The 21631-nt window shown below is 53.0% G+C and overlaps 3 protein-coding genes across 3 annotated transcripts in view; 1 reads left to right on the forward strand and 2 right to left on the reverse strand.

Annotated features, from left to right (window-relative positions):
- The window catches only part of LOC116999270 (early activation antigen CD69-like), a 33355-nt gene extending 30514 nt beyond the window's left edge, over positions 1–2841 (reverse strand). Inside the window, exon 1 of the mRNA XM_033065767.1 lies at positions 2767–2841. The gene's annotated coding sequence lies outside the window, so the exon portion shown is untranslated. The remainder of the gene's footprint in view (positions 1–2766) is intronic.
- Positions 1–9855, forward strand: part of LOC116999271 (early activation antigen CD69-like) — a 33778-nt gene extending 23923 nt beyond the window's left edge. The window contains exons 2-6 of the mRNA XM_033065769.2: positions 7644–8052; positions 8432–8527; positions 8629–8807; positions 8989–9089; positions 9180–9855. Coding sequence (XP_032921660.1) covers positions 7671–8052; positions 8432–8527; positions 8629–8807; positions 8989–9089; positions 9180–9294 — 873 coding nt within the window. The 5' untranslated portion in view covers positions 7644–7670 and the 3' untranslated portion in view covers positions 9295–9855. The remainder of the gene's footprint in view (positions 1–7643; positions 8053–8431; positions 8528–8628; positions 8808–8988; positions 9090–9179) is intronic.
- Positions 9856–15427: 5572 nt separating this feature from the next.
- Positions 15428–18561, reverse strand: LOC116999765 (protein ecdysoneless homolog). Its single transcript, XM_033066740.1, has 4 exons — positions 18186–18561; positions 16500–16592; positions 16202–16422; positions 15428–15688 (listed from the first exon to the last, which is right to left on the reverse strand). The coding sequence occupies exons 1-4, from the start codon at positions 18559–18561 to the stop codon at positions 15458–15460; spliced, it is 921 nt and encodes a 306-aa protein (XP_032922631.1). The 3' UTR covers positions 15428–15457.
- Between the last annotated feature and the right edge of the window lie 3070 nt (positions 18562–21631).

Genomic DNA, 21631 nt, shown 5'->3' on the forward strand with positions numbered 1-21631 from the left:
ACGAGCCAACAACAATTGTTGTTTAACCCCAAGTGATCTCTCAAACGTGTGGAATTGCTAATGCAAATTAAGATCTCAGAAGTTCAGCCAGTCTGCACTTCTTTCCTCAACACATCCTTTAGAGGACAAACAACAGAGCTACAACAGCAAGCACACTTCAAAAGTAGAAAAAATCTTACTAAAAAATTAAAAACAAGACCAAGAGTTTTAAATAGAACAAATTCAAAAATATTAATTAATAAACTAGCCATGGCAACTAATAATTTCATAACTAAAACAACCCCCACAGTCATCCCTATTCGTGTCAAGAACAAAGCAATAGCAAATTTCAGATGTCACCAAATAGGAAAAAGCAAAATACAAGAGCACAAATTAATAATAAATGCACTCCATGTAGCTCAAGATAATGTATCCTTAGCTCTCAGCTGTATGCAGGCACAGTTATAGGTAACATCAATAATTACTTTAATCAGGAGAGAAAAAAAGAAAGGAACTTTCTCAATTAAAATTAAATTCGACAAGAAGTTAAAAATAATGCCACAAAATTTTTTAAAAAAGTTCCAGTCATGGTAGACCACAGTGAATTTCACCTATGATCCCATTAACAATGTGATCACTGCCTTTGTTCTTACTATCTGTAATGCCACAATTCATGTCAAAATATAAACCTAAAATCTGATATTACCCAAAAGCAGCAAAAATGTATGTGCAAAAATAATACAATCAATGTCCAAAATATATGTCTAGACACTAAATATGGCTGTTATGTTAAAATTCATCCAAACATTAGTCAAAAAGCTATGCCAAGGCTGTGTATGCCTAAAAACCGCTTGTGCTTTCCTAAAAATAGAGAATAGCAATTATGTAACTTTGTCTAAGATTCACTCTAATTTTTGTATTTATCAGTTTGCTAAAAATGTTAGATGAGACATCTGGTATTTTACATCCATTGTATCCCATGAACTATGAAGATTTAATTACACAATGTATCACAAATTATTACCTACACCTTACAAATAAAAATAAACCTTACAATAGTAAGGCAATTAACCAAACATCAAAATCCGACTAAAATCCTTTTAATATAAAAAAATAGACAAAAACTCCAGTTACTGTCTATCACAAGACAGAAAGTATGCACAGTCCGACAAAAACTAAAACAAACCACAAGTTATCACAAGAGAGTCACTCTATAGTCACCAACCACAACTACAATTTTAAACACACTCCTACACCCTATAATTGTAATATTAATAGTACTTAGTATAAGCTACGTTATAAGCTTAGTATAAGTTTTATTATGTTTAAAAGTAAAAAATGTTAAAATGTTAAATAATGTTAAAATGTTAAATAATTTTAACGTCATTGTCAAAAGTGCATAGAAAAGAACTGAAAAACAACTTTTAGAACAATTAGCTGAGTACAGTATCCTCGTAGTAAGTAAAAAATTGGCTTTACATTTTCCAGAAAAGGGGGGAATAAAACAAAAAAAATAAAAATAAAGAAAAAGAAAAAGAAAAATTCACCAAAATTAGCTCCCCAAAACAATGAAAAATGCCTGACACTTTCCGTGCTTGCAAAAACCGAAACGAATAGCAAACTTGTTTGCAATAAACGAAGGCAGAGGTTTGGGAACTCCCTCTTTCCCTCTGGTTGGATTCTCAGACAGAAGTTACCCTTATGATTTACAAACACAACCTCCGCATCGAGAATCACAACTTATGAAACGCTTTTACTCTTCTCTGCTAAACCGGTCCTGTCCTCTGTCTGTACTCATTTTCTTCAAAAAGTCTCAGCTCCTCTTCCCCCCAAAAACCCCAACCACCAACTTCTGACAGAAGATGACAGAGTTACTTCAAAACTACACGGCAGCTCCGAAACGCACGGCTCTCCGTCACTCAGACACACAAACTACAATCTCTGTTTATTTCCCCAAGTCTTACAGCATAACCCCAGCCCCTCCCATCCCCGCTCTGCGCTAAAATGAGGCAAACAGTCCATCACGGGTGTGCAATTCTTCTCTGGAATTGGGTCGGTGGTCTCGAATTGGGTCAGTGGTCTTGAAAGATGAAGTAAGCAAAGTCTTCGTCAGGTCACCGTGACCCTCTGGCACAATCCGGAATATCCCCAGCTTCGTGATTGATTGGTATAAAGTCCAGGTGTTAGCCAGCGTTCTACTGGTTTCACTCTGTTCTTATAACAGTTCATTAACTCCTTTCTATAAACAAAACTGAAACAATCTCTTAATGGCAAACAATACCTCTGTTATCGCTACTTTAACACCTAACCATCATTAACCTATGGTTTGTTTATCTAACCTACCCCGATTAATATGAATTGCTTCTAACCCTTCGCTATAATCTTAACTCTTTCAAATCGTGATTCGGTCCCCGCTGTCCGGACACTGCGGCAGCACCTGCGGAGACAAAGCGCAGCCTGCGGGAGCTCTCCGGGAGCCGGGCAGGGACACCTCCCGCCTGAGCAGCGGCACCGAGCCCGGAAACTGTGGCGGGCACGGAGCAGCCACCTCCGGGCTACCGAGAGCAGCCGGGATGAGCCAGCGCTGCTGCGGCACCGGCTCGTCCCCAGGGATCCGCGGCAAGGAGGAGACCGCGGGCAGCCGCTCCCTCCCTCCGCCATCTCAGCCCAGGGGCACACGGGGGACCCCGGCCCAAGGAACTCGCCAGAACCGCCCCGTTCCCCTCAGCGCGGCCCCTCCGGCCGCAGCGAGCCCCGGGCTGGGGCACAGCCGAGCGCGGCTCCTACCTGGGCTGGAGCCGCTCCGAGCTCCGGGGGCCGCCCCTGCCCGAAGGCACCGGGACAGAGAAGCTCCGGCCCTGCGGGAGAAGACGGGGTCGATGGTGCCGTTACGGCGAACAAACAATTTCGGGGCGAGGCGGTGTCGCTGCAGTTCGAACAGAACCGCCAAGGAAAAGCGCCCAGCGCGGGTTTGGGAGATTTTCATAATTCCGCGCAGGACCAGGCGCAGGACCGGCGGGGCTCGGACTGTGCCACTTTTAACCCTTCAGAGCAGTAAAACCGAGCCCAATTCAAACCCATAGAACAGCGCCGTAAAGGTATTCGCCTATCATTTAAACATAAGATTATTTGAAAACAGTGATTTCCCGCCTAGTGAGACACCAAAAATAATTAAAAGGGCGTGTTTTCCTTCAACTGACACCATTCAAATCGTAGGTGAAGGGGGTTTTCCCTAATTCAAACCCAGTTACGGAAAAGAAGATTTTTCTCCTTCGTTTCAAATCCCACTTAAGTCCTACAAGATATATTGAGAATTAGTTCAAATTAGGGAAGCCACATTATGACAGTCTTCAGGAGTTACATCATAGGAATTAAAAATACTTTCAGTCGTGTTCTCAAAATAAGGAGAAGCCAGGTCATTCCCCATTATAGCTTGTCTGAGTTCTTTGATGTCATGATGAGAGAGGGACTCGTACTGTGCATTATGATAATTTCTACCACATCTCACAAGGACAGCAAGAAATTGCTCGTTCGAGGAATCAAAACCTTGATCTGGCTCAAGATTCCGTCTGATTCTGACCAATTAGGTAAACGTAATGCAGTATTGTCACTTTGGCTTTTAGAATCAGTTTTAGGCAAGGCAGCATTTCCATTTGCTCTCTCTCCCGGCTCTACTGTTTGAACAACGATCCCAGGCTGTGTCCCAGGTTTGGCACTGGCTGGCACATGTGGTACTGCTGTTCCTTCCCCCTCTCTCCGAGAAGAAGCAGCAGAAGCAGCAGCAGGAGCAGCAGGAGCAGGGCAGGAAGCGGAGGGTCCCCGGGAGGCGGGGGAACGCAAGCTGTGCTGGATGCCGAGGCGCTGGCAGCAGACGGGAGCTGGAGCCTGCCAAGGACAGGAGCACGGCGGGGCAGAGGCTGCACGGGCGCGGCCTCGGGAGCAGCTGCGGAGGGCAGGGGCTGTGGGAGCAGCCAGGGCTGGGGATCGCTGCGGGGCTGGCACGATGGCAGCGGGCAGCACGGAAGCAGCAGCGTGTGCCACGAGCGGCAGCGGCAGCGGAGCCGCGGGCGGGGGCAGCGGAGCCGCCGGGGCGAGCGGGGCCGAGCCGATGGCCGGGGACGGGAGCTGCGCTGGGGTTGGGGCGGGCGGGGCTGGGGCAGCCACGGCCGGGAGCGAGCCCGCCGGGAAAGGCTCTGCTGGAGCCGGGCCGGGCACCGAGCGCTGCGAGAACGAGCGGAGCTCTCGGGGCACGGCGCAGGCTGCAGCGGGCACACTGTGCCAAGGGCGAGAGACGGGGCACCGGCAATGACGCTCGCCGCGGGCAGCCGAGGCATGGATGGGCTGGGAAAGGGGCTGGAGCTGCGCTGGGATGCGAGGGGACAAGGCAGGAAGAGTGCAGCGGCAGCGGGGCTCGCATCGGGGCCGCGGGGGCAGCGATGGAAACTCTCGCTCGCAGCCGCTCGGATGCTGCAGGGAAAAGAGGCCACAAAGGGCGCGGAGGGATGTGTGCCCATGGAGTTCCTCGGGGAAGCACACACCGAGGGTTCCAGGCGACCGGCCGGGGCCGAGGAGCGGGGGCAGAGCCGGCGAAAGCATTCTGAGCCGGGGGAACAAAGGAGTTTGGAACGGGCTGAGGAAGGATTTGAGAGGCGGGGGAGGCCAGAGCTGACACGGGGAGAGCAGAGGGCTCCCAGGGGGTCCCGAAGTGTCCACCTGGGGTACAGACAGAGGGCTGAGGGGAGGGAGACCCGGCACAGAGCGTGGGGGAGGCGGAATATAGGCTGAAATATTGTGAGGATGTAAGGCAGAGGGAGAGACGCTGTGCTGAGGGAGAAAAGGAGCGGGGTGCTCAGTTTGAATTAGGCAATCATTCTGGGATGGGGAGAGTTTTGGGGATTCGTTTTAGGCTCCAGGGCAAAGCACGGGTGGGGTCGTCTGTTGAAAAATGTTTATGATCATTGGACAAGCAGCAATAATTTTAACCACGCTCTGATCCCGTTCAAAAGTGAATGGATTATAAACGTTCCAGTGGACAGCATCCCAAAAAGAGAATGTGAAGACAGAGTTAAGGTCTGTGCCTGAATAGTTCGTATTGACCCACGTTAAAAGGTCTTTCAATTCATCATCCTGAATATTAATATGAGGTTCAGCAGTAATAATTGTCTTTAGCCAGTGATAAACAGACGAATCTTGTCCCGTGATTTCTTTTCCCCAGAGCTCTCCCTGATTCTCCACAAGTTTTCTTCCTCGGCTCCATCCTGGGGTGTCCAGTAGGCAGGAGGAGACGAGAATAGGATCCATTTCTAATCCAAAAGGATTATTCCACAGATGTCCCTTTTAACTATCTGGGGATTCCAGCAGTTGTTCCATAAAAGCAAACAGGGCACCACACGGGGCACCATCACTGTGGGGTTTTTCTGGGATATTTTTTCTCTTACCTTATATTTACCTATATCTGTGTACACAAACAACAGGAGGGGAATGCTGGAGCAGCTGTCTCGGAGCTTTATTCCATCACAATCATCAGCCTCATTTTACAGAACCAAGCAAGGGAGATGGAACAGCTCCAGCTGCCTGCACAGCAGACCAAGTTCTCTTTGTGACCAAGTCTTTTAACAACTTTCTAGCCCATACCATAATATTAAAAGCTGACAAGTGTTTGCTCAGACCAATTAATAAAGCCATATGTACATCTTGCTTTGAACAATGCTTGCCTGTAATAGCTTCAAACAGTGGAAAAACCTTCATTACTAAGGTTAAATATTTCTACTCTCTTGTTTAACATATTTTTCTCAGACCGATCTCTACGCAGCTCACAGCCCTGTTGTTTCTTGTCCTTGCACCTTCAGCATTCTTGCATTTCTCCGTCTTGAAATTTGCTTTCACACAGCTTTCTGAGAGTTCTGTACCTTTTCTATTTCCCACAGTGTCCTGCAGGGCTTTGGCATCGTTGGGAGCGCTGGAAGAGATGCTGGGAACACTGGGAGGGAACTGGGAGCACAGGGAATGCTAGGAGGGAACTGGGAGGGCGAGTGGAAGCAGCGGCAGTGGAGAAGAAGGAGCACTGGGAGGGGGATGAGGAGCACTGGGAAGGTGCAGTGCTCCCAGTTCCTTGGCAGTGCTCTCCCCATCCGTGCCGGTGCTTGGCAGGCAGAGGGATACTGGGAGGGAACTGGGAGGGAACTGCCCATCACTCTCCGTTGAACCCATTGCCAAAAAGAAAACGAATGGGGGTTACAAGAAGAACAGAGATTTCATATGAAGGAGAAAAACTTCTTTCAGTTAATTGTGCTTGAACTGGGGAGGACTCCTCCTTCACCTACGATTTGAAGGTTCTCAAATTAAGGAAAACACTCATGATTTTTGGTGTCTCACTTGGCGGGAAATCAGCATTTTCCATTACTTTAATGTTTGAATCGAAGGAAAATGCATTTTTGGTGCTGGTCTATGGGTTTGAAATGAGGCAAAGTGCTCAATTTTACTGATCTTAAGGGTCAAAGACCGGCAGAATCCGAACATCGCTGGACGCGCGGCTACGTTCTGCTGATTGTTCGCCTTTCCCTCCACTGGAGGCGCCCTCCTGGCGAAATGCCGTACATTTTCCGAGAAAGCAAGTGATTTCTGAAATGAGCCGCTAACCCGGATGGTTTGGTTCTAACGGTCGACCAATGAGCTCCGACCGTCGCGCAGGCTGGCTGGTTATAAAAGGGATAAAGCTGCACGTCGCCTCTAAAGAGCGGCGGCAATGATCACAATCGGTTTGTCTTTCAGCGAACAAAGCCGCGCTGTCGGGCGGCGAGCCCGGAGCTGGGAGCGGCTCCAGCCCAGGTAGGAGCCGCGCTCGGCTGTGCCCCAGCCCGGGGCTCGCTGCGGCCGGAGGGGCCGCGCTGAGGGGAACGGGGCGGTTCTGGCGAGTTCCTTGGGCCGGGGTCCCCCGTGTGCCCCTGGCCTGAGATGGCGGAGGGAGGGAGCGGCTGCCCGCGGTCTCCTCCTCGCCGCGGATCCCTGGGGACGAGCCGGTGCCGCAGCAGCGCTGGCTCATCCCGGCTGCTCTCGGTAGCCCGGAGGTGGCTGCTCCGTGCCCGCCACAGTTGCCGCCCGTGGCGCCCCGGGCTCGGCGCCGCTGCTCAGGCGGGAGGTGTCCCTGCCCGGCTCAGGGCTGCCACGGGATCAACTTGAACGCGCCTCAGAGCCCAAAGCACTGCAGGCACCGAGTGGAGGCACAAAGCGCCGCATCCTGCCTGCTCCGGGCTCCGGAGCCTTCTCGGCGCTGCCTTCTGGGCGAGGAGCCGCTTCCCGTTGCCAGGCAGGGACCCAAAGCGGCTGTGGCAGCGCTCGGTGTCGCCGGGCTCCGAGGCGGCGGGGCAGGGAATGCGGGGGACAATGCTGAGCAGCCCGGGGCTGCTGCTTCTTTCTCCTGGGCAGGCGGACTCCGAGGCGCAGCTGTCCTGTCCCCGCATGCGGCAGCTCCCAGGCGGTGTCAGCGCCTGTCCCAGCACGGAGCTGGGCTGCAGCGGCTGCAGAGCCCGAGGGGCCGGGGCTGCGGGCACCGGAGAGCTCCCGCAGGCTGCGCTTGTGTCCGCAGGTGCTGCCGCAGCGTCCGGGCAGCGGGGACAGCGCGGGACTGAGCCGGCAGCGCCTTCCTGAGCCTCGGTGTCCCGCAGGACCGGGACCAGCTGGGACCTGTCATCATGTCCCTTCCAATGGGCCATCTCCGTGGGCGTGAAGCTGTGTCCGAGGCCGGTCTCCCAAAGGCTTCACCAACACTCCTCATGTGTCGGGACCAAATGGCTGATTGTTCCAAACAGAGAGATGCCGGCTGTGACCTTGAGAAGAGTGAATTATGCTCTATTCATAAACTTGAGAATAAGCTTCGATATCTACAGGAGAAGGGACCAGCAGCCAAGCAGACACACTTTCCGGAGGCACAAGAAACCACCCGTGAGCGTGCAGTGAGTGAAGATGCGGACAATGGAATCTGCAGCAGTGAAGGCAGTTTGAGGGAGCCCCTGGGTCCCCAGGGCACATCAGCACCCGGCCATGGACACAGGAGCATCCTCAGAAGATTGCCGGGTGAGTGCAGGGCCACACCTGTGGCCTCTAGGGAGGGGACAGTGTCAGCTGGCAAGGACAGGGCTGGCAGGTGTGTGGCTGTTTCCCGATGTGTGCAAGAGGCCTCGTGCTCCGCTCGGCCCCATCCGTGGCTGGAAGCGGCAGCCGCAGCTGCCCCCAAGGCTGTGCAGCTCTCCTGCTGCAGCCTGTCCCCAGCGCGGTGTCCCTGGCTGTCCCCACAGCTGTGTCCCTGCCTGTGTCCAGGCTCTTGGCTCGCTGGCTGCCAGCTGAGGGAGGAGCAAACAGGCTGAGAGCTCCCTCCTGTGCTCCCCGGGCACTGGGGGAGCAGCTCCGAGGGCCGCCTGTGCTTCTGGCAGCCAGCAGCTCTTTCCTGCTCCAGGCAAGGGGTTCAGCTGCCATCCCGTGCACATCTTGGTGCTGATCCTGCTCCTGTCGCTGCTGCTGGCGCTGGCGGTGGCCTTGGCTGTGCAGTCAGGTAAGGGAGGGGCAGCAGCCCGGGCCCAGCCCCTCGGGGCACAGCGGGGTCCCTGCTCCCTGCACAGGGCAATCCTCAGACCTTCTCCTCTTCCCCTGCAGCACCACAGGTTCCAGTTCCACCTGCGACTCCGCTCTTGTCTCTGGGCTGTCCCCATGGCTGGGTTGGATACAATGGATTCTGCTACTACTTCTCCAGGGATCAGGGCACCTGGGAGCAGGGTCAGGAGCGGTGCTCCGAGCTCGGGGCCTCCTTGGCCGTTCTGAAGGATGAGGAAATGGTGAGTGAGGGGCTGCGGGCGCTGTGGGGTGGCTGAGGGGAGCCTGGGGGTGCTCCTGGGCCGGGCTCGGTGCTGCTGGGGCTAGGGCTGCAGCCGTGTGCCGGGGCCTTGCAGGGAAGGAGCCCCGGGGCCGTGTCCCCCCGAGGGGCCGGGGCAGCTCCCACTGCTCTCTCCTTGGCAGGATTTGTTCTTCCTCCTCCGCGGGAACGTCGATTACTGGGTCGGGCTGCGCAGATGGGGCGAGCACCTGCAGTGGGGGGACGGCAGCAGCTTCAGCTCCTCGTGAGTGCCGGGGAGCCGGGCAGGGCATGGGGGGACAGGGGCACAACGTGTTCCCCTGGGAACCAGCGCTGTCTCTGCTCCTCCTTGCAGGGTTCCTGTCCTTGGCAATTCCGAGTGTGTGTACCTGGCTGACCATAAATTCAGGAGTGTGCCCTGCTCGAATCCGCAGCCGTATCTGTGCAGCAAGGCCCGAGCTCCCTTGTAACAGGGGCTGGAGAAAGGAGCTTCTCCACGCTGGGCAGTCCCAGCTTCACCTGTGAGCCCAGCACAGGGCTGTCCTTTCTCAGCTGCACCCTGTGCCTTGCACTTGCTCTCAGGGTCACCTCAGTGCCTGTTCATCCCCAGTGCCAGCGCTGGACTGACTGTTCAAAGGAAAAGTCTCTGCAATCCATCCTGCCAGCCATGCTAGCTGGAGTGAGGGGATTGCCGTCATTGCACAGCAAGCTGGAATGGGAAATCCAAATGGCCCTGGGCTCCTAGAAATCTTCACCAAGTGACCTAAATGTGGCGAGATTTTTGGACTGTCCTTAGATGAGGAAGATGAAAAGCTGACATGTGCTGAGGAGGAATCCCACCTGAGTGTCAAGAATGGCCTGTCTGTATCTCTCTCTGTCTGTCAGTTGCGAATGATCTGACTGCTCTGCTGTGGGAGGAAATCCAGGCTGGTGCAGGACAAGGATTTGTCTCCCTGAGGTGGAAGCAGTGACACGATGTGACTGTAACCCACATCCCTCTGTGTTAGAGTCTGTAAAACAGTTACCACCCTGAATTCTTCGAAGACAGATTCATGTGCAGGTGTTGAATTAATCCGTTTGGATGGATTAAAGTATATTCAACCAGTCAAAAATGAAATAGACTTGTAAGTTTAAGTTTTAAGTAATTAAGTTAATTTAAGTAAGTGAGGATATGTTTTAAATGCCTTAAGATGTAAAAGCCTTTGAATTTAGTATGAAAAACAAGTTTTAGTGAGAGTTCGAAAACAAAAATAAGTGTCAAAAACAAGTCTCAGTGAGAGCTCAGAAAATACAATTTTAGACATAATAAAAATATACTAAGAATATTGCTTACATTTTTCAGGTAGAAAAGAAAGGCTCTGTGTGCAGGTTATAGGTAGACTTTTGTATTAAAAAACTGGAATTCTAAGAAGTGCAGAAGAAATGATTCAGATTTGTGTTTTTAGCTCACTGGGTAATTTGTAAATAAGAATGTGTGCATTGGGGAGAGACTCCCTCTCTCGTCATTCTCCACACCGCTGTCATTATCACCCAGAAGCAGACAGGAGCTGCGGCTGCACCTTCAGCCCTCCCGGGGCCTTGCACTGCAGAACTGCTTCTGCTTCTCATGGGGGCTTTACTTCTGTTTGGGACTCTGTGCTGAAAGCTTTTAGCACGGACTTGAACAGTTGGGGCACTTTGCTTTGTGAGACTGCTGTGCCTTTACAATAAACAACTTTATAGCAGCTAACAACTACTGAGCTCTTTTGAAGATTTAAACTCACAAAAATCCCGACACCTCGAGCCTTTCCTGATGTGTTCTGTTGCCTGCCCAGGGTGAGGAGCAGAGGGACAGAGCGGTTTTGCTGTCACCTGGCCAGGCCCAGCCCAGCCCAACCATCCCTGCCATAATTCACTCCTATCCCACCATTACCCGGTCCCACGGCGGGTCCGGCTTCACGGGCAGGTGCCTCGAGTGAGAGGAGGCAGCTGGTGCCAGGGGGTGAAACCTGTCCCACAGTAACGCCGGCAGCACCTGCAGCCCGGCCGTGCGGTGGCACCCGGAGCTCGGAGGCTCCTTCAGCACAGCTGCGACCCGCGGTCGGAGGTGCCCAGCCCGGGGCTCGCAGTCAGGCACCTGAGTGTGAGCAATGGTCCCTGTGTCTGTCTGTCTGTCTGTTTGTCTGTTGCAAAGGATCTGTGGGTGCCCTGGAGCCTGCCCAACAGAAGTTTTTATGTCCTGGAGAAAAACCTTAGTTTCTCTCTTCCCTTATTTGTGCGAGGGACACTGAGGGCATGGAGAGGAATGACTTCCTCCCCACAGATCTTTGCAGGTTTATGTTTATGCACCCCAGTTCTGTTTCCCTGGTGACCACTTTGCCCACCACCCCTTTTCCCCTTATGTATATTCCCTAGAATGTTCCGCCTTCCCCATTTACCAATTGGCCCCATTTTTCTGCATTGTCTCATCTCCTTTTACCCTACTGGCTGTCACCCTTTGCCCCACCTTCACACCACCTCTGAGCCCTCAACCCACTGGTCCGGATCCTCTGCTCCACCCCCATTTGTTGTCTATATTTAAACCTTGACCCTCCATTGATTCCAATTTCGGCTTCTGCTTGGAATAAACCTGGCCTGTGGAGCCCTATACAAAGAACTTCTCACCTCTCCTTCATTCATTGCCAGAGTTATCCTGACCATGTGTTTTCTTCTCCATGACTGAGCCTGTGCCACCTAAGTGACTCTTTCCTACTGGAGATGCTTTCTGGGGGTTGTGGCACCTCACCATCGAACTGCCTGCAGGAACAGTGTATGGCCAGGAAAGAAATGATATCCAGGGCTAGAGGAGCCCTGCCTCTAGCCAGGGAGAGGCACAGGAAAACTGGGTCTTTTGGACAGTGTGGGTCCAATGACCTGGCTCATCAGAGCCACAAAAATTCGAGGCCATAGCTGATACTGGTGCACAGTGTAGCCTGATACCATCAGGACATGTGGGGGCAGAGCCTGTTTCCATTGCTGGGGTGACGGGGGGATCTCAGGAATTGACGCTGCTGGAAGCTGAGGTGAGTCTGACTGGGAGAAGTGACAGAAACAGCCAGTTGTAACTGGCCCAGAGGCTCCATCTATTCTAGGCATAGACTTCCTCTGGAGCGGCTATTACAAAGACCCAAAGGGATTCAGGTGGACTTTCGGAATAGCTGCTGTAGCAGTAGAGGGTATTAAGCAGTTGAACACCTTGCCTGGACTGTCAGAAAACCCATCTGCAGTGGGACTCCTGAAGGCGGAAGAGCAACAAGTGCCAATTGCCACCTCAACAGTGCACCGCCGGCAGTACCGGACGAATCGAGATGCCGTGATCCCCATCCACAAGATGATCCGTAAGCTGGAGAGCCAAGGGGTGGTCAGCAAAACCCACTCACCCTTCAACAGCCCCATCTGGCCCGTGCGCAAGTCTGATGGAGAATGGAGATTGACTGTGGACTATCGTGCGTTGAACGAAGTGACTCCATGCTGAGCGCAGCCATGCCGGACATGCTGGAACTCCAGTACGAGTTGGAGTCCAAGGCAGCAAGGTGGTGTGCCACCATTGACATTGCCAACGCATCTTTCTCCATTCCCCTGGCAGCAGAGTGCAGGCCTCAGTTTGCTTTCACCTGGAGGGGCGTGCAGTACACCTGGAATCGCCTGCCCCAGGGGTGGAAACACAGCCCCACCATCTGTCATGGACTGATCCAGACTGCACTGGAAAAGGGTGAGGCTCCAGAGCACCTTCAATACATCGATGACATCATTGTGTGGTGGAACACAGCAGGGGAGGTATTTGAGAAAGAAGATCATCCAGATTCTGCTGGGAGCCGGCTTTGCCATTAAAAAGAGCAAAGTCGAAGGACCTGCGCGAGAGATCCAGTTCCTGGGAGTAAAGTGGCAAGATGGACGGCGCCAGATCCCCACTGAGGTCATCAATAAGATCACTGCAATGTCTCCACCAACCAGCAAGAAGGAAACACAAGCTTTCCTAGGTGCCATAGGCTTGTGGAGAATGCACATTCCTGAGTACAGTCAGACTGTGAGCCCTCTCTACCTGGTCACCCGTAAGAAGAACGATTTCCACTGGGGTGCTGAGCAACAGCAAGACTTTGCCCAGATCAAGCAGGAGATCGCTCATGCAGTAGCCCTTGGCCCAGTCAGGATGGGACCAGAGGTAAAGAATGTGCTTTATTCTGCAGCTGGGAGCCATGGTTTGTCCTGGAGCTTTTGGCAGAAGGTGCCTGGGGAGACTCGAGGTCGACCTCTGGGATTCTGGAGCCGGAGCTACAGAGGGTCTGAAGCCAACTACACTCCCACAGAGAAGGAGATCTTGGCTGCCTATGAAGGAGTCCAAGCTGCCTCAGAGGTGATTGGGACGGAAGGACAACCCCTCCTGGCACCCTGACTACCAGTGCTGGGGTGGATGTTCAAAGGAAAGGTTCCCTCTACCCACCACGCCAGCGACGCCACATGGAGCAAGTGGATTGCCCTCATCACGCAACGCGCCCGCATCGGAAACCCGAATTGCCCTGGGATTTTGGAGATAATTGGCTAGAAGGAAAAAATTTTGGTCTCACTGAGGAGGAGAGGAGCAGGAACAAGTAACCCAGGCTGAGGAAGCCCTACTGTATAACCAACTGCCAGCAGATGAAACACGCTATGCTCTTTTCACCGACGGCTCCTGCCACACCGTGGGGATGAACCGGAAGTGGAAAGCAGCCATATGGCGCCCCACACGACAGGTTGCACAAGCTACCGAAGGAGAAGGTGGATCAAGTTAACTTGCTGAACTCAAAACTGTTCAGCTGGCCCTGGACATTGCTGAAAGAGAGAAGTGGCCAAAGCTCTACCTTTATACTGGTTCGTGGATGGTAGCCAATGCTCTGTGGGGTTGGCTCGAAAGGTGGAAAAAGGCAAACTGGCAAAGTAGGGGAAAACCAGTCTGGGCTGCCGACGAGTGGAAAGACATTGCCACCCAGGTAGAGAAGCTACCTGTGAAAGTTCGTCACGTGGATGCCCATGTCCCCAAGAGTCGGGCTAACGAGGAACACCGACACAACGAGCAGGTAGATCAGGCCTCAAAGACAGAGGTGTCAAAAATAGACTTGGATTGGTAACACAAGGGAGAATTGTTCCTGGCTCGATGCGCCCATGATGCCTCAGGTCATCAGGGCAGAGATGCCACGTATAAGTGGGCACGAGACTGAGGGGTGGATCTAACCATGGACAGTATCTCTCAGGTTATCCATGACTGTGATACGTGTGCTGCCATCAAACAGGCCAAGCGAGTGAAGCCTCTCTGGTATGGTGGGTGTTAGTCCAAGTACAAGTACGGGGAGGCCTGGCAGATTGACTACATCACACTGCCTCAGACCCGCCAAGGCAAGCGCTATGTACTGACCATGGTGGAAGCCACCACCGGATGGTTGGAGACCTACCCTGTGCCTCATACCACTGCTCGGAACACCATCCTGGGCCTTGAGAAACAGGTCCTTTGGAGGCATGGCACCCCTGAGAGAATCGAGTCACACAACAGGACTCATTTCAAGAACAGTCCTATAAACCCCTGGGCTAAAACACACAGCACTGAGTGGGTGTGCCACATCCCCTACCATGCAGCATCAGCTGGGAAAGTCGAATGGTGCAATGGCCTGCTTAAAACCACATGATGAGTGAACACCCGAGGTTCCACTAACTGAGCAGGCCCTGCCCAGTCTGAGCCCTTGGGAAAACCAGATGGACACAGGGTTCCAGTCACACACCTGAGAGGTGTGCTAGGGAAAACTCTTTGGTTTCTTTTTCCTTCACACACACGCTGTCTGAACACAGAGGAGCGAGGTTCTCTATAGCTGGATCTGCCCCGCACCCTGCTCTGCTACAGCCTCCTGCCTCTGAGAACAGCGCTGAGAACCGGGACCCAAACGGTGAGTGGGGAGTTTTTCCTTCACCCTTCTCCCACCTGGGACACGGCCCTGCTGCCTCCACCTCCCTTCTCTCGCCTGCTGCTGCCGCAGCTGCGAGGGGCCTGCCCTGGTCTCCACCGGGACCATGCGGAGGAAGAGAGTGTCTGCAACTGGAAAAGGGACTGGGACTGAGTAATTTGTTCTGTTTTGTCACTGATTTTTCATAGCTGATGTTGTTTTGTTTTGTCTTGTAGTTACATTAGTAAAGAACTGTTATTCCTAAACCCATATCTTTGCCTGAGACCTCCTTAATTTCCAAATTATAATAAATTGGAGAGAAGGGATCTTCACTCTCCACTTCAGGAGGAGCTCCTGCCTGTCCTGCCTCCAAACCAGGACAGCAATGCATAAAAGGACATTTTTGAAATGACACAAATTGGATCACTGATTGGACAAATGGGAGAGAGTTTTTTGTAATAAGAGTTTCATTTGAGTCACAACATCATTTTTCATTTTTCTGAAAATGTGTTAGCACTGGGAAATTCTCCTTTCTATCCAAGACAGTGTCCAAACAGAAGCTTTTACAAGTCAATTCACTTTGCTGAAATGACACATAATGAACAGAACACTCAAAATTAAAACCTTTGGCCTCTTCTTCCACATCCTGCTCATCTGTCTGTGCTGTCTGTCATTTCCCCACCAGCCCCGTCCTGTCCAAAGTCTCTCACTGCACTGCTCGGCTGCTGGAGCCAGTGAGATCTGTGTTCTCAGGTAAAGTCACCCCCATGCTCTGTAAAATGTTCCAGCTGGGTCCTGCCAGGCCAGCCTGGGCACTGGAGGACTCCAGCAGGTTTGCCACCAGGTTCATGTCCACATCCACGGGTGCCAGCTCAGCATCCTCAGCTCCAGAACCAGGGCCAGCACTCTCAGATGTGGCTGCTTCAACACAACCTGCCTGCAGTGAGCACAAGGAGAAAGGTTTGTCAAATTGCATGAGCAGATTTATGGGGGGAAAGGGGAAGCCATGAGAGAAAAGAAACAACAATTCTGCAGCCAACAGTTTACTTTCCAGAGTCTTGACAGACAGGAATTCAGCCACCAAATGCTCATGCCAGCTAAAAATCATCACTGTCCATTACCCAGATGAAGTTCCAAGAGAAGGCCAGAAAATGTTGCTGAGTCCTGGCTCAGCTTCCCATTGGAGCAAACTACTACAGGAACTCAAAAGTCAAGCTGCAGCTGCTTGCCCTACTACTGAAAACAGGGAAATTAAACTAAGTCTTGGAAAAGATGCGCAAATTCAAAGCTTAGGAAAGCTTTATCTTGAAAAAAAACATATTAGGGTGCAACTACAGCACACTTTGCTTGCACGTGGGAAGGTTCTGAGCACTTTACTCAGAATGGCCACTTTCAGCACATTTCCTCTCTGGAAATTACTGCTACAAATCAGAGCTCAAGGCACACTCACCCCTCTCTTTTGGGAGGTGAAACTTTTCCCAGCCTTGGTCTGTGCCAGCTCTCGGTCCATCTCATTCATGTACCACTTGAGACTGCCCACGAGCTCCTCAGGAGACACCTTCTGCTCCTGCCTTGGATTTCCAGCATCCAGGTCTTCATCATCCCCATCTGAGAAATCAAACTCCTCCTCTTCATCCAGATCATCAGAATCCAGCTCCTCCGAGTCTGCTCCTGGGTATTATTTTGTGTCAGTACAACAGCAAAGAAATCAGTGCCAGGATTTGTCTCCAATAAAGAAGCAATCTCACCTAAAATTCTGTCCAGGGCTTTTGTAAAGGAATCCACATCAAAGGTAACATGGGATTCATCAGAAATATAAAAATATAGCTTTAATAGCTTTTCTGCTTGCATAAGCCTGACAGAGGCACAAGCCATGTTGATTTCTCTCAAGCCAGGATTGAAGTTGGGGACAATGGAGCTTAGAAGTCCTCAGAATTTAGAAGCCTCTATGGATTAGAAAAGCAACAGTGAGTGCAGGAATTTCTGGAATGACTGAGAAGAATTTTGAAGGCCACAAAACCAAACTGAGGGACAGGGAGCAGCTCAGCTTGCAGCACTTCAACCTGCACCAGTGTCAGAGTGGTACCAAGCTGATTTCAAGCAAGTGCATCTTCACTGCCATGGGTTTGCTTCAGGCCCCTGCTCAGCAGAACACCTTCAAACTCTGATCCTCTACATCACAGAATCAACCACAGGGCTGCAGCAGAGTGCAACATTCTACAGCTTCAAACCAGGAGATGCCATTCTAGTCACTGAGAATGCTTTGGCCACTAAGGGGAAGAAGAAAGGCTTACTCTAAAAAGGGAGAGCCAATCCAGCATCTGGTCTTAATGAAGGTTGGCTTCATGGCTAATGATTGGCTTTCTCTTCACAGCTGTCAACATTCCCACAAATAATCGTCTGTAGAATGATAATAGGAATAATTCCCCCCAGTCAGCTCACCATGCTCTGGAGGAAGAAAAGCTGCTTTTCTCCCAAATTCCTTCAAATCAAGGGATGGTGTCTGTAGTAGTGTCAGGATTTCATCACCTGGGCTCACTTCAACAGAGTTACAAGAAAAACAATCAAGTAAAGGAAATGCATTCAATGGGATCATGTGATCTGCATTCAGTTCTTCATTCAGATTCTTCATTCTTCTTTCTGTGCAAGCACATCAAAAAGGGAAATGAATCTGGGGGAAGTACCAGAGTACTGCACAGACTATTGGCCAAAAGAAGACAGAGTCAGTCCTTGCAATTCCCAGCTGATGGCTCCAAAGCCCATTTGTCATGGCTCTTTACATTTATTTGCCCTTGGTAAATACTAAGATTGCCAGATCCCAAACAGCACAGTCTGGAAACTCAAAAATCCAAAAGTCAAGATGATATGAGTTGGCAAAGCCTCAGGTAATTTTGTAGTGATTTATTTTTTTTATTTGATCTTTCAGAGAAATCGTCAGCCAGTTCCTTGAGCAAAGGAGATAGATTACAGTAATTTCACGACTATAAGGTGCACCCTTTTGACTAAAATTTTTCCCCAAACCCGGAAGTGCGCCTTATAGTCCGGTGCACCTTATATGATCTACAAAGTTGCGACATTTGCCACCACGGAAGTGAGAGCTGCGAGGGGAGGCGGCGCCGCGGGAGCACCGAGTAGCAATGGGGGGGCAGCTGTGGGCAGCCCCAGGCACAGGGAGCAGCGTGGGCAGGAAGGCAGGGCGCGGCCCCAGGCGGCCACAGGCACCAGGAGCAGCGCGGGCAGGGAGGTAGGGGGCGGCCCCAGGGACTGGGAGCACCGAGAAACGGCGAGAAAGCGCCGCAGGAAAGTTCCAAAAAGCGGCGAGAAAGCGCCACGGGAAAGTGCCAAAAAGCAGCAAGAAAGCGCCACGGGAAAGCACCGAGAAAGCACTCCTGGAAAGCGTCGAAAAGCGGCGAGAAAGCACCGCGGGAAAGCACCGCAAGAAAGTGCCGAGAAGTGGCGAGAAAGCGCTGCAGGAAATCGCTGCGAGAAAGCACTGAAAAGCGGAGAGAAAGCGTTGCGGGGAAGCGTCGAAAACAGCACCGCTGGCCCCGTAAGCAGCACCGGCCGCGTCCGTCGCCTTGGCCCCTTGAATAGTGCAACTGGCCCCGTAAACAGCACCGGCTGTGTCCGCCGCTGCGGCCCCGTAAACAGCGCCGCCAGCCCTGTAAGCGGCACCGCAGTGGCCCTGAAAGTGGTGCCAGCCACCGCTGCCACCTCGGCCCCATAAACAGTGCCACCAGCCCTGTAAGCAGCGCCAGCTGCCGCCGCTCCAGCCCCGTAGACAGCGTGGTTGGTCCCCGCCACGGCCATGGCCCCAAGACGCTCCGAACCACCACCACCCCGAGCCCCGCCTCGGCAGCCGGTGCCGGGGACGGGTGGGAGTGCCGGGCCCCGCACACAGGGAGTGTGCTTGGAACTGCGTTTAAAGGTTACACCAATCTGTTAAAATGTTTCCAATTTGAGCACCTACCAGTAAACTCCACGATCGCAGGACTCCGTTACTAATTCGTTACTTTGTTGTGTGGGCACGGATCTTTGCAGCAAAAAAAAAGGTGCGCCTTATACTCCAGTGCGCCTTATCTGATCTACAAAGTTGCGAAATGTGCCGGCTCCCGGGGGGTACACCTTATAGTCCGGTGCGCGTTATGGTCATGAAATTACTGTACTCTAGCAAGAACTTCTCCTAGTGGAAGATTCTAGAGGAGTTAGTACTTGAATGTCCTGGCCACAGGATCCATGTTGTTTTCTCCACCCATGATGAGGAAAAGTGCTCAGGTCTTTTGTAACAAGGATTTAAAAGGTCAGTTAAAGGATTTGTAGGCAGGGTGTATGATATTAATGAATTTTAAGTAGCTCTTACCTTTCTGGCACATCAACAGATTGCTGGAAGTGATCTTATACCATGTGCAACAGTTCCAGGTACTTTGCAGATCCTTACATTTCTCCCTATTTCATGCACTTCACAGGCATGAATCAAAGAAATTCTCCCTTCCTTTTCACATCCAAGCAGACCACACACAATAAATGCTGTGATTAGGTTTATCTCCAAACCACCAAGCACTGCTGGAGAAATCGCAGGCAGGAAGTGAGTGAGGCAGTTCAGATACAACTTCTACTGGTAGGAAGAGGAGGGGAAACTGTGAGTAGGGTGGACATGAGTAAGGGATGGAAAAAGAAAGAATTTCCTCTGTCTAGGTAAGAAAAATTCCAGTGCTTTGTGTGTCTTTTGCTAAGGTCACATGAAGGATAGCAGAGTGAAAGCAGACTTCAGGAAAAAACAGATCTGGCCCTCACATCCCCCAATGGCCGGGGAGCACAGGAGGGAGCTCTCAGCCTGTTTGCTCCTCCCTCAGCTGGCAGCCAGCGAGCCAAGAGCCTGGACACAGGCAGGGACACAGCTGTGGGGACAGCCAGGGACACCGCGCTGGGGACAGGCTGCAGCAGGAGAGCTGCACAGCCTTGGGGGCAGCTGCGGCTGCCGCTTCCAGCCACGGATGGGGCCGAGCGGAGCACGAGGCCTCTTGCACACATCGGGAAACAGCCACACACCTGCCAGCCCTGTCCTTGCCAGCTGACACTGTCCCCTCCCTAGAGGCCACAGCCGTGGCCCTGCACTCACCCGGCAATCTTCTGAGGATGCTCCTGTGTCCATGGTCGGTTGCTGATGTGCCCTGGGGATCCCTCCCTCTCCTATAAGCAGTGCCGACTACATTCCCTACAGCTTTTCCTCACTGCACGCTCACAAGTGGTGTCCCCCTGCTTACGACAAGTGGTTTTTTGTTCCCCTGGTAGCCCGGCTGCTGGTCCCTCCAGGATATGCAGGAGCTCCTTCAGACGCGGATGAATGGAGCAGAATTCACTCTTCTCCACCTCACAGCCAGAATCTGTCTGCTCGAAACAATCAACCCCTTGCTCCCGACACATACTGAGTTCTGAAAAAGCCTTTGGGAGATGGGTATTGATAACAGCTTTACGCCCACGGGGATGGCCCATTGGAAGGGACACGATGACAGGTCCCGGCTGGTCCCGGCCCTGCGCGACACCGAGGCTCAGGAAGGCGCTGCCAGCTCAGTCCCGCGCTGTCCCCGCTGCCCGGACGCTGCGGCAGCACCTGCGGACACAAGCGCAGCCTGCGGGAGCTCTCCGGTGCCCGCAGCCCCGGCCCCTCGGGCTCTGCAGCCGCTGCAGCCCAGCTCCGTGCCGGGACAGGCGCTGACACCGCCTGGGAGCTGCCGCATGCGGGGACAGGACAGCTGCGCCTCGGAGTCCGCCTGCCCAGGAGAAAGAAGCAGCAGCCCCGGGCTGCTCAGCATTGTCCCCCGCATTCCCTGCCCCGCCGCCTCGGAGCCCGGCGACACCGAGCGCTGCCACAGCCGCTTTGGGTCCCTGCCTGGCAACGGGAAGCGGCTCCTCGCCCAGAAGGCAGCGCCAAGAAGGCTCCGGAGCCCGGAGCAGGCAGGATGCGGCGCTTTGTGCCTCCACTCGGTGCCTGCAGTGCTTTGGGCTCTGAGGCGCGTTCAAGTTCATCCCGTGGCAGCCCTGAGCCGGGCAGGGACACCTCCCGCCTGAGCAGCGGCGCCGAGCCCGGGGCGCCACAGGTGGCAAGTGTGGCGGGCACGGAGCAGCCACCTCCGGGCTACCGAGAGCAGCCGGGATGAGCCAGCGCTGCTGCGGCACCGGCTCGTCCCCAGGGATCCGCGGCGAGGAGGAGACCGCGGGCAGCCGCTCCCTCCCTCCGCCATCTCAGGCCAGGGGGACACGGGGGACCCCGGCCCAAGGAACTCGCCAGAACCGCCCCGTTCCCCTCAGCGCGGCCCCTCCGGCCGCAGCGAGCCCCGGGCTGGGGCACAGCCGAGCGCGGCTCCTACCTGGGCTGGAGCCGCTCCGAGCTCCGGGGGCCGCCCCTGCCCGGCCCGGCCCGAAGGAACCGGGACAGAGAAGCGCTCCGAACCCGCTGCCGAAGAGAACGTGAAGGGAGTGTAGCGAAAAGAAATCTGGGGGAGGAGCGGCTTTTGGCCCGTTGCGCCCCTTCCCGTGCCGAACAACAACCCTGCAGCCTCGGCAAAGTTCTTGTTTTGCACTTGGTGGCAATTCGCCAGGCGGTTGCGGCCAGGGTCAGGGTCAGCGATGGACAGCACAATGCTGGTGCGTGTCCTGCGGTGCTCGGAGTCTTCCCGCCTTTGACCATTAAGATCGATTCCGTGGAACGCTTTACCTCGATTCAAACCCCCTAGAACAGGACCATAAAGGCATTCTCCTTCCAACAACAAAAATCATGACAAAGGTGTTTTCCTTCCATGCAGACCTTTCAAATACTAGGTGAAGTGACGTCCTCCCCAGTTCGAACACAATTCTCGAAAAGAAGATTGACTTCGTTTTA

The sequence above is a fragment of the Catharus ustulatus genome, chromosome 8 (genome assembly GCF_009819885.2).
Source record: "Catharus ustulatus isolate bCatUst1 chromosome 8, bCatUst1.pri.v2, whole genome shotgun sequence".
In the NCBI taxonomy this organism is placed as follows: domain Eukaryota; kingdom Metazoa; phylum Chordata; class Aves; order Passeriformes; family Turdidae; genus Catharus; species Catharus ustulatus.

What these genes read in the sequence shown, in the direction of transcription:
- LOC116999765 (XM_033066740.1), bottom strand. Translation starts at nt 18,561, where the DNA reads ATGGCCGTGGCGGGGACCAACCACGCTGTCTACGGGGCTGGAGCGGCG. An exon ending in AGCCCTGGACAGAATTTTAG is followed by an intron (nt 16,423 to 16,499) that starts GTGAGATTGCTT and finishes AATAATACCCAG; the next exon opens with GAGCAGACTCGGAGGAGCTG. An exon ending in TCACCTCCCAAAAGAGAGGG is followed by an intron (nt 15,689 to 16,201) that starts GTGAGTGTGCCT and finishes TGCTCACTGCAG; the next exon opens with GCAGGTTGTGTTGAAGCAGC.